Below are 12736 nucleotides of genomic sequence, written 5' to 3' on the forward strand. Positions count from 1 at the left end.
ATGAAATTAATGAATATATGTCCAAGTATCGAAATCCTCTTATCATCTTTTATATAATTTAAGAGTTGTTTTTGTAACTTCTTACAAAATTCCCCCAAAACTCCAATTAGTGGCAAAAGTACTTGATTAAATATTGTAAAAAAAACAAAAGTACTTGAGAGAATTAGAGGAGATAGAATATAAAATTAATAAAATATGATTTATGTTGGGTTTACTAGTTTTTTTTCAAGGAAACTAAGCTAGTATATTAATTTAGGGACAACTTGTCCATGATTACATACGGAGAAATTTCATCCGGACACTAACTATCCCATACTTGCTCAAAATAAAAAGGAACTAGCTTAGCTAAGTGGTGAGCTACATAATTGCCCTCCCGTTTTACATGACATCATGACACAGACACAAATTTAGTACTTAGAGCTAACAACTCACTCAAAATCAAGTCCACATTCGTAAGATACACAACCCCTTTTGAGAGACGATTGATGAGAAGCTTGCAATCTGTTTCAAACAACACATTGGTGAGGCCAAACCTGCTGCCCAGTTTCATAGCCCAAGCCAAAGCCTTAGCCTCAGCGATTTCAGGAGACCAATGTGCACGAATCCTTTTAGACGCATCAAAGAGGATGCTGCCATGCTCATCCCTAGCCCCCACACCTAATCCCACCCAGCCATCAGCAGCTAAAGACGCGTCAGCATTCACCTTGCAAGCTCCAGCAGGTGGAGCATTCCATTTTTTCGGACTAGAGCCGATGCGCTTCTTTGCGGGTTTGTAGATGCTTTTCTCATACTGACCGTATTCCTCAACCTGTCTGGATACTCTGGCAAGAATCACAGCATCAGGACTATCTTTGTTGCTGAAAATTTTCTGGTTTCTCACATGCCAAATGTTCCATGCTAGGATTGCACTCTTCTGGTATAGTCTAGCACTTCGGGACTTCCATGAACCAAGCAGATCACACATGGAGCTTCTATCCATCCCCTGCAACATTCCTTCGCACCCCGCTTTCTCCCACAATCCTCGAACCCGTCTACAGTCGAATAAAGTATGCTCCCCTGTTTCTTCTTCCTGACAACCTCAGGGAAAAAGCACATACTCAGTCATATGCCTAGTATAAAGTAGCTTGCGCACTGGTAACGTGTTAGTACACCACCTCCAAAGGAAGTGTCGTACCTTAGGAATGACATTCAAGCCCCATAAATCCACAAAGGTCTGATGAAAAGCGTCGAGGTTGTAACCCTTCGTCCTTTTATTATATGCCGATTTTTCATTTTGCACGGGAATTAAGAAAGTTAAAAACTTCTTAAAACTAATAATTGAGAGTATAAATATGTACGTGGGGTTAGAGAGAGATAGAGAAAGAAAAAGTGGTTGTGAATTAGGAGATAGAAAGTATTGGAAATTGATATTAAAATACAAAAAAAAAAAGAAAAAAAAAAGATGACAAATCATTAAAAAGAGAATAATTATCTATATATTATATATACTAAAATAATAACCGCTGACATTATTACTTTTTTCAAATTGTACACGTGTCAGCTTCTTCTTCATTTTTTTCCCGCCCAAACTTTTTTTCCCTTTCATATTTTTTTTTAAAAAAAAAAATCTAAATACTGATTCCAAAGTAGTTTAATACAATATATTAAACTTTTTAGTTTTCATTGTTTTTTTTTAAAAAAAAATAAAACCTCTTAAAAACCTTAAGGAAAACAAATATCAACCTTTTACAATTTACATATGTGACTATTCCATCTATTTGCAAAGTTCGCTAAATTTTATTGTAGACTTGAGTTTTCTTTTGTTTATTCTGTGTATTATTTTAATTTTTGTAGTTTGGTTTATGTTAATACTATCGTCTGTAATATAAAGATTTTACATATTTTGAATGATATGTTTTTGGAGTAGTTACACAATTATAAAAACTTTCGTTATATCCGTGGATTGCACGGGATTTAATCTAGTTTTGTAAAAAAACTATAATCGATAAATAGAAACAGAGTACAACCAAATCCTAAATTTGAAAAACAGTTGCGCTTTGTTCTCATCAGTCATCATTACGTAAGCCAGACAACAAATCTCAACCATAATTCATTCCACTGCCAAATTCGTTAAAAACTCTCCTCACTTTTTCTCGCGCTCTTTTTCTGGAATCCCAAACTTTAGGGTTAGGGTTCTTCAAAAAAATCAAAAATCCTTCAATTTTTCCCTAAATTCCTCGTTCAAAATCCTCAAAAATTCCACCTCTCAAACAATGAGAACCAATTGTTGTCACAAATTACTGGCATTCAATTTGAAATTCCTCAATTTCTTGCAATTTTTCATTGGATTTTCGACCGTAATCTACTCTGCTTACTTGCTAAATCAGTGGCAAAATCAAGTTCCGGTTGTTCCTTCGCCTCCGCCTTCAGCTCCACCTCCGAATTATCTTCCTTCTTTTTTCAACAATGGAGGATCGCTCGAAGTTTCTGATCAGATTGAATCTTTTGATTTTGCTGTAAAATTAGCTTCGGGGTCCGAAATCGATTTGGATTCGCAGTTGCATTTCATTCAGCTTCCTGCACCATGGTATAATTTTCTCAAAACCTCAGTAATTTGGGATTTTGAATGTTTTGTTTTTGCTGAATTTTTAAGATTTTGTCTATTGTTAATTTATTATATGATTGTTATTAGAAGATTTTTTTAATTGTTCTTGTAATGTTAGTAAGCTAGATACGATTTATGCGGGTGGATGTTTGAATTGATTCCATTTTCCATCTAATAATGCACTTAGATTATATGAGGAAATGTGGAACTGCTGGAAGTTTTCCCTCTTTTCTTGATTTGAGTTAAGCTCATTAATGTGCTAAGCTTTGTTGTCATAATGTATGCGAATATCCCAAAATATATGAAGCGAGAATTTTCACAATGTACCACAATGAGAAGTAATGCATCAACTCTAGTACCTTGAAATTTTTTGACCCGAAGAATTTCTGGCCAAGTAAACAGTAAAAACTTTGACTAGTAAGAGTTTTCTCTGATGGGAAAGGCTAAAGTATTCTTTCTATATATGTGTTCCTTCTATCGGTGTTCAATAGTCATGTTCTAAGCTGTGGAGTTGGCATATTGCTGTGATCTTTTCATTCATTAATTAGTTTATGATAAGTGGCCGAATGCTTGAAACCATTCAACTATAGGCTCTACGATTGGGTGATCAGATTGTACTAGAAGGGAAGGTGGGAGTAGGATAATGCAAAGCGTTAGTGCTTCTGCCTACGCCTATTGTAAATTGGACAACCATATCTGGTGCATGTATATCAGTCTATCTTGTTAGGAACGACAGAAAGAGCACTTCCATTTGTATTGATAATGAACCAACTTAGTTGCTGCACTAATAAATAGCTTATCAACTTCTGGTAAGTTTAGAAATAATGGGTCGACATTAAATTTCCGCCATTGCCAAACGGATTTGCTGGAATCTGTGAGATGGGATGTAGGAAACAAGAGAAACATTCTTCTTGTCAGCTGATTTATTAAGTTATGAAAATTTTCTCTATGATGGCTGACTTGGCTGTAGAAATTATGTAATTTACATCTTAAAAGATTAATTTACCTCTTCTGAATATTGAGGGTACATAGCACTGCTACCAAGGGTATCTAATATACACAGACTAACCTTCAGACTTTTATAATCAAATGCCATATACCTCACTTCTGCCTGGTTGGTTGTTAGTAACTCTAGGGGTTGGGAGTTTCACTTTAGGGTTTTCTCAGTACCTCAACTTTGTAAACTCTGTAAGGGAACCAAAGTTACCTGAGTATGGATTTCATATTCTTTCAAAAATCATAGTGTCCTTACTTTAATGCTGTTCTTTTCCATTAAAATAGGGTCGGTTCACTTCAGCTTAATTTCAGTTCCGTTCAGCTCTAGTTCAGTTCAGTTTAGCTCCAATCAGTTCAATTCAGCTCGGCTCCTAATTTCCTTCTCTCATAAAATATTCATTTCAGCTCTATTCAGTTCAATTCAATTCAGTTCTAATCAGTTCAGTTCAGCTCATCTCCAATCACATCAGTTCAGCTCAGCTCAGTCAGTAAATGTGAATAGGCCCATAGATTTGTAGTTGTATTCCTCTGTTTTGCTCATATGTGTTACATGCATTGTTCTTGATTTGAATTTTCTGCTTATTGTATGAATAAATATATCTTCATTGTTTAATGACAAAACAATTTTAAGTTGCCAAAGCCACTTTAATGGACAATCTTTTGTAATCAAACAATGACAGAAATTTGTCGGTTGAAGCTAGAGCAATTTTTTCGAGCAGTAGTGTACAATTATTACTTTATTAGTAATCATCTTTCTTTATCATATGTTTTTAACCTTTCATTTGAGATAATTATTCTACTCAAATATGTCATGACAGGTTAATTACATGAAATTGTATTAACTGAATTGATTCTCTCAATTGGTAGAGAAGCCACAGTAATTGAGCAACGTATGGGTTTCATCGGGCTTTTTTTTGGCAGGTTCATATACTTTTTAATGGTGGTTGGTGTTTTACTATGCTGCATGTCTTGTATTGGTCACATTGCAGCTGAAGGATTCAATGGCTGTTGCCTCTGCTTTGTATCCTTGGACAAATGTAAATAATCTGATGCCTACTTTTAGCAAATGGTGCATTGTTTTGTAGCAGGCATCAGTCAAACATTTTATGTTCTATAATATGTTTTAGATTCTTCAATGCTTCTATATGTCGATGCACTCTAATGGCCGATACTCATTATTGCCTTGAACATCTCTCTGCTGTTTGATACGGGGTTCAATTTAGATGATATAGTCAAAAGCAAATAGAATAGTTGTTTGTCCGGTAGTTATGTGGACGTTTCCTTAACATGTAATTCCTCAGTACATTTTCCTTGCAATTTTGCTAATATTACTTGAAGCAGCTGCCGTGGTTTTTATTGCAATTGATCAACATTGGGACAAGGTTAGTTCATGTAACACAATTAATTAATCAGTGGCACCTGTATGATGCATATATTAAAGGTCTTTTTTGTTTGGGTCTATACTCATAGCATTTTTACTTGTCTTTCTTTGTTGTTCAGGATCTTCCATATGATCCAACTGGGGAGCTTGAGAAGCTTAAATCTTTTGTAAAAGAGAATATTGATATATGCAAGTGGCTTGGCCTAACTTTGCTCAGTGTCCAGGTATATCATTCTTTGACAATTGGATCATTGTCCATTCTCAATAATTTCACTACAGAAATATCCTGAAACTAGTTTTTTTTTAGTAGCTTCAACCCCTTGGTGACTGGTGCTGGTATCTGTTCTCCTCTAGTAATCTGTTATTCAGGATGCATAAAACACAAAATGAATGCTTTGAACATATCTTATCCTTTTTTTTTTTTTTTTTTCCCTGTGTTGGGCTTAAGTGTGTTGTGCATAATTATCTTGTCTGAGGTAGAAGTTTTTCAAACTATGTCTTGCTGTGATTAATATGGAGGAGAAAGATATGAACATCTTTTGATTTATTTTTCTCTCTGCTAGACAATATTATGTCCAATGTCAGGCAAAAGTAGATTATTGTACAGTTGTAGCCTTGTAGGGGAGGAAAGTATTGTCGCTATAGTTTACACTGATTTTATTGATTAGGATGTGTTATTTCTTGTACAGAAGATAAGACCAAAAGTTATCAGTGTCTCTAACGAGAACTGGATAATAATATGAGGTTGCATCATGACATGCTCCCCTGATAGCAATATGCTTTCTTTATGAGGCTTAATCATTCAGCATAACACAACCTAAACTTGGATTTGTGGCTTTATATTGGATTGGATAACTTATATATACTCTTTAAACAAAATTTGCTTTTGAAAGGAGGTTGAATAAGCATGGAATAGTGAGAGAACCTTTGAGAAGCAAAGTTGGTTGAAGAGTTGATGTACAAGTTGTGAACAATCAAGAAAGGAACACAAATGTGATTTCTTGTCAAACAAACTTGTTGAAAATGGGGGCATGATAATGGAAAATGGTGAAGTTCATTTGATTAAGAGTTGTTAATAAACCAGAATTTAGGGTGGTGCATATATATTGCATTGAGAAGAGTTTAAATCTTCAGAGTTCATATTTTGAGCTCTATAATTTTGTGGTACAGTTCATCATATGTGCTACCAGCCCATGCTGCCATGCATGCAATTGTGAGTCAGAACTGCCTACTTGTCAAGATGAGGATGAATCATCATAATGGAATTATTTTATTCTTTGCTCTTATGAGTTGTACTACCTACCTGTAGAACAAGCATATATTATAATACGGGATACATCAATGAATTCAATCATCTGGATTATTTTATACTTATTTTTTCTGAGAATACCATTATCTTGCTAGTAGCTGTTCTAGAGACACTGGATAATTTAAGATATTGACAAAGAATATTTAGAATAAAGTTACATGTTATAGTTTAGAGGATAAACAATGCATTTACTATAAGATAGAGTATTAGTAGTGTAGAGCTTAAACTATACACTGTTTTGTTAGTAATACATTTGTCAAAGGTATGCAAGAGTTGTCCAACAATCAAGATGGAACTTATGGCACGCTAAGAATGAGCCAGTGTTGCAGAAAGAGGCTTGAGTTGGAAATATAATATGGCAGTTCTGCAAACATGAAACTCCAAGGGCTTTTGGAATTGGAATATCTTTCCATTATCGGTATACTGAAAAGTGAATGAAAGCTTCTGTTCCATGGTTGTGAGGTGTCCAAGTTATAATGTCTGAATTGAGGTAGAAAACCACCTACCTGAGGAGAAAAAAGCTTGAAGAATTTGTGCATTCAATATGTTGAATACGTTTGGATACTTGAATGCTGAGGACATGCTATGAAGAAAAAATCGCCCAAGCATTCTGTGTTTTCTTAAATACTCTTGCTATGTACTGCACATTGAAGTAGTAAAATAATACAGAAAATGTTTCTTCTCGGCCCCTGGTAGCATTCAATGGTGAAAACTTCTTTGAGATGTGCTTTCTCTGCTACTGGTAGTTGATTTCTTTTTCTTCCATCTTTCCCCCTTTGAAATAATAACCATTGTAGAATTCCTCAATATTAATAGCCTTGTGCTTTGGAATTATGGAATTTATCATAAATATACTTTTTTGTATTGTTCTCCTTAGCTTGCAATTATGTGCAATGATACCGCCTTAAAGCATGTTGGACCTGTCCCATGTTGTATTTATGCTGAATTTTGTTTTCCATCCCTTCTTCATTGGTCCTGCTGCATCATGTAATTGTAGACCTAACGTGGTAGTTTTTATTTATTTGTTCTCATTTGTGTCTTTTAGATTTTGATAATTGTCATGTATACAATGTTTCTTACTTTCCACCTTTCACCCACTAGAAAGTGGTCTCTTTTCACATATACATAGTTGTTAGCTATACATACTGCATATGTACTAGAAACTAGCTTTTGCATAATGTTCTGTCTTCATATGTTTTTATACATTAGTGATAATATAGAATCAAGCAGTATATTGACTGCTTATAGGAAATCATTTGAAATTCACGTTGAAGGAAAGGGTATAACTGTATAAGTGTTTATGAAGGCTATCCAATGAATGGTACTATATTAAATAGATGCACTGAAAAACCTTTTTCTGTTTGAAATTTACAACTTCTAATTTTTGAAAAGTACCAGTGAAAAGTTTTCCTTCAAAAGTTTTCACAAAATTTGTTGACTGTACACAGGACACTGAAGAAATAACAGAGGGAGTGAAGAGTGATCATTTAGGAAGGATAGGATATACAACTGAAATTTTACATGAAGGGAAAGAGAAATGTTACTGTCATTATATATTTCCTAGCCAATAGTCAAGAGGTGAATAATTCAAGAATCATGTAATGATGGCATTACACACCTCATGGTCGTTGACATTTATGATTCTTTCTAGTGTGCATATTTGTACCAAGGCGGCAATCTAAAAATCATTCGAGTTATATGATGGTAATCATGTTTTGGGATCAAAAATCATGATAGATTTCAAACCTTAGCAAGGAGTGTTGAACTGTACATTTCTTTTGTTACTGTCACTATAGATTGTGTCATAACATCATGAACAGACTTGTGCAGCTGAATACAAATGGAATTACTACTCCCTCCGTCCCTAATAAGTTTGTCAGTTCCCTTTTGCACTTTCTTTAAGAACAGTAAAGTATTATTTTATAGAGAGAAAAAACAGGGTTGATTGGTAGAGATAAAAAGGGAAAATATTATTTTAGTTAAACCATTTGCTTATAACTTATGTAGTGCGTGCTAGCTGAATAGGGAGGGGATGCGCCTCGTGTATAGCCGTATAGGCTCACTGCTTTGAAACTTTTATCAAAACAGAGTTTTGTTGGGTACAGTCCAATACAGTAATTTGTAGTTTATTTTGGGACGTCCTGCATAGAATGATAATTGGTTTTTATATGATGTCAATATCTTTTGGGACTTAACTGCATTTGTACCATTTGGTTTTCAAGTTTTCAGTTATCTGACCATGTTAGTCAATTTATTTACTTAGGCATTGTCGGTCCTGTTATCTTTGGTCCTACGAGCTATGATTCATACTCCAAGAGAAGACTCTGATCTTGAGGATGGTAATGCCGCTGGAAGAGATAGAATAAGGGAGCCACTGCTTTACTCTCAATCAAATCAATCGTCCTTGAAGGGTGAAGGAAGGGGAACTTTTTCTGACATGTGGACGACCCGGATAAGACAGAAGGTACTTGCTTTAAAGGAAGCTATGAGTTTTTTGCATTAATGATACTTTTTTGTTTTTCTTCTGGAATTCTTATTAAGTTGTTCTGAGTACAGGATGAGATTCTGAAGTGATAGGCTGTTGGGAGTCTACCTTTTATAATTTTTGCTGAAGTGGTATCACGCATGTTTTGATGCTTCTTGATTAGTGCTATTGAATATGCTATATATGAGAAATGGAGATACCAATTTTTTATCGAAATGATTTCAGACTAAAAATATGCTGGATATGAGGAATGGAGTTTAATTATGCTTTATATAAAAGATTTTGATTAATAACTGCCCTGTTTGATACCATCTTCATCAAAGTGACCAAATATATATCTCATTTAAATGTGATTACGATTCCCACGACAAAATATATCCAGAGATTATTAATCACATACATTACTTGGTAATGCTTGATGAATTGGCACCCCCGGGCATGAAGTTTTCTCCTGTCCCTGGTTTCCTGTTCTTTAAACCCTTTTCCTAACTGGCTAACTCCCTTCACATAACAATTATTATGTGTGCTAATATTCACAACTAGCCATATTGTACTGAACTGGGTCGATGTTTCTAGAATTTTTCATGAATATCTTTCTAAATGGAAATATTGTTTAGATACTAGTTCCTGTTGTGTTTAGATTCCTCAAAAAAAAAAAAAAAAAACTGTTGTGTTTAGAGATGAAATCAGTATACTTGGAATATCTTTTCTTTTCATTCCATTATTCTTGTTTTGCTTCAAGCATATAGATTCTTGAATAAGCATGTTGTAGTAACTGTGGTAGTTGTTACTACTCTTGTGTATCAACAATTCATACTTATATTTTGGCACGATGTCTTTCCAAAATATTTTATTTGGAATTATATTCAATGTGCACTGCCAATGGAGCATGGTGTCCCTGCATCTAAATTTTGGGGTATACTAGCTAAGATCCATTTTTTTACTGTGCTGCAGTATGGACTGAACAATGAATCATCCCAAAACCAGTCTCTGAATGCATCATCTAGTGCAAACTCCTAATTTTCAATGAGGCAAGTATCATCCTGAAGAAAGAAAAATGTCCGGAGCAGAGCTCATTGACCTTCTCAGTGTACAGTTATCCAATAACCTTCATTTTTTCTTGTGATTCCTGGAAATAGCCTTCGGCCTGTTGTGATATAAATCTAATCAAGCGGTGTTCTATTCCCCAATTTTGAAGTTACTGAACGGCGTAAGTAGTTCCGTGTGAAGTTTTGGAATTTTAGAAAAAGAAATTTCATTTTTTTCTGCAAATTGTCAGGGGAAAACTGGGAGAAAAGACTTGCGATTTTGCAGCTGTATTTTGTTGTACGCACCCATGAACCCTTGCAAGATCATAAATTCATGGGGCATTCATTGTTTGCCTTATTTAGGCAATCCTGTTAACTCTTTTTCATGTCCTTAATCAATCAACTACGCAGAAGTTCTTTGATTAGACTACGCAGAAATTTTTGCTGGAGGTTGTACTCTGGTAAGCAGTCTCATTCTGAACATCTGGAATCACTCAAATGTACTTTGTGAACACCATTATAACCGACTGTTTTATTACTTCATTTATATCCATACAACTACCGATCAGCCACCACCCCCCCTTCCCCCCTGATGGCTAAATGGTCTTAAGCCATAAATATATAATCAAGCGATTTCTACTGTATGCAGGGTGTACGAAAGAATAAATACTACTATCTGATTAAGCTTGTAATGTATCTGCTTATTACTATTGAATATTGTTAACATGTCAAATAGATGAAGATGCAGAGTAAAAACTTCAGAACTAATTCGAATAACAGTCTGGTTGCAAATCTTGCAATTACAGTTGGTTAATTTCACGAGTCGGTTTGTTCTTTGCCTTATAAAGAGCAATCTCTATGAAGTTATTCATTATCTGAAAATTCTGGTTAAGGTTTTTATTAAAGTAGTTGATAGAATTGTGCTTGTTTAGCTGAAGAAGCAGGGCTTGCATACATCTCTTTCAGACAGCTGGGTTAGCCCATCGAAACGATATCGTTCCCAGAACAAAATAGGCCCACAGAAGTCACTGTACTGCAAGTCTGTAACCCCTCGTACATTCATTTTGCACCTGCAATTTTGTCCTGCTTTTTTTCCTTCTTTAATTCTAGATCCCTTATAGTTCTTCTGGGACCATAATTTGGAAGAGTGGCTATTACATTGAAGAGGCTCAAAATGTTACTATATTCTTTCCTGTGCCGAATTGTTTTATGGAAACTCGATGAGTTGATTCGTGTGCACGTCTTGCTTATATTGATGTATCAGGATTAGTTCGATGGTTAGGCTGTCGTGTATTCAGAAAATTAGAAGTATCGAAATCATACTCGTAGAGTCGTATCACATGATCATCGCCCTCTTATGACGAATATTCGATGAACTCTTAAGCACAATCAAGATCAAAGCAGAAGTAGTAATTTCATTAACATCGAGATCATCCCTCTTTTACTGTCATGCTTCTTACCAGCCAATACACATCTAAGTTTACTTAGCTTGCCAAATTTAGGTATGCGTAGTTATGGGAACTATCATAAAACATTTACATGTTTACTGTGAGTCTGTGAATAAACTTCTATGCCAAGTAATAATTACGTAAATTATTCCTTATGTCAAGTAATAATTACGTAACTTACTTCTTAGTTTAAGAGCTACTCTTTGTTCTGGCATTTCTTAACTGATCTTCCTATTTATTGTAACAACAAAACCAACCAGAGAAAGTGAGTCTTTTTTTAAAAAATTGTTTATTTATATGAATACTAGAAAACAACATAATAAATGAATGTATGAGGCGGTAATTAGAAATATCAATGAAGAACATACCTAAATGGAAACTGGGAAAATCATTTGAGAACATAGGTAGTAGACCAATTAAACAACAAAGAACGTAGGAAGTAGACCACCAATAATCATCACCATAACACATACAGGCACGAAACACATCGTCTATCATTTACTTATACTTTAGTACCTCTAATCAATAATAATGTGATTTTTATATGCTCATTTTGCATAAGAATATTTTTATTTCGTGCAAGAATACTATTTCTCGAGTGTGGACCTTCCATTAATCATTATTGGAAAACTTAAAATCTAATTTTTCAACAAAAGAACATCAAATTAATCAATAATCATTATTTAAAACCTCATAAAAAGTGAAATTACACGTCCAACATTTGATAATTCTCTTACCATTTAATCATAATTTTTTTATGTAGGCCCTCTAAATTAACTAGCAAAATTCCAAACAAAGTAATTAAAAAAAATAAATAAATAAAATTAAGTAACGTAGGCCTATATATATTAATGGATTTGGTAGTTTCTTGTAAAAAGGCAACACTTTAGGACCAAGTTTTAAAAGGCAAATACTCATTATGTCATTATAAATATTTTTTTAAATGGTGGGGTTTGCTTAGATTACAAGACTTTTTAGCATAATTAAATAAATGGACAACAAAACAAATGTAATGACAACAAAAATCGGTGATTTATAATTTAATTAAATTGTTTTTGTTACTCTTCTAGCCAGGCTTCTGGTAAAAAAAATTACTCCGTAAATTCATATGAAGTTGATTGCACGTTGTTATTAAATAATACTCTATGAATTCTGGACTTGCTAGTTAGTCCATCAATTAAATTTCCTAAATCCGTCGATACATGGGCTAACAAAAACAAAGGATTAAAATTTAAAAAACAAGTGACGTAAAAAAGTGATGTTAACTTATGTCAGGGTGACTGTTGTCTTTTGATCATCTTAAAATAATTTTAGTTTTGCTAATGATTAAATAATGTCAAGATTCAAGAAATTGTTAGATTTTATTTGTAAATATCATATGACTTTTTAACGAATTGATTATTTGAAGAAGAAAAAATTTACGAGCAGAAAATAACTTTATACCTATCTTATAATATTTATAACATACTCATCTTTTTTTTCTTTTTTCTTTTTTTTTTTTTTTT

The 12736-nt window shown here is 34.0% G+C and overlaps 2 protein-coding genes across 2 annotated transcripts; one reads left to right on the top strand and one right to left on the bottom strand.

Moving 5' to 3' along the window:
* Positions 1-388: 388 nt before the first annotated feature.
* LOC145570881 (uncharacterized) lies at positions 389-1509 on the bottom strand. Its single transcript, XM_081630005.1, has 2 exons — positions 1501-1509; positions 389-1069 (listed from the first exon to the last, which is right to left on the bottom strand). Exons 1-2 carry the CDS (start codon positions 1507-1509, stop codon positions 389-391), a joined length of 690 nt encoding a protein of 229 aa, XP_081486131.1.
* A 574-nt stretch (positions 1510-2083) lies between these two features.
* LOC145572019 (tetraspanin-18-like) lies at positions 2084-9945 on the top strand. Its single transcript, XM_081631036.1, has 6 exons — positions 2084-2566; positions 4502-4601; positions 4882-4962; positions 5081-5185; positions 8534-8734; positions 9710-9945. The coding sequence occupies exons 1-6, from the start codon at positions 2253-2255 to the stop codon at positions 9773-9775; spliced, it is 867 nt and encodes a 288-aa protein (XP_081487162.1). The 5' UTR covers positions 2084-2252; the 3' UTR covers positions 9776-9945.
* Positions 9946-12736: the final 2791 nt, after the last annotated feature.

Source organism: Chenopodium album, chromosome 12, assembly GCF_948465745.1.
Source record: "Chenopodium album chromosome 12, dcCheAlbu1.1, whole genome shotgun sequence".
NCBI lineage: Eukaryota > Viridiplantae > Streptophyta > Magnoliopsida > Caryophyllales > Amaranthaceae > Chenopodium > Chenopodium album.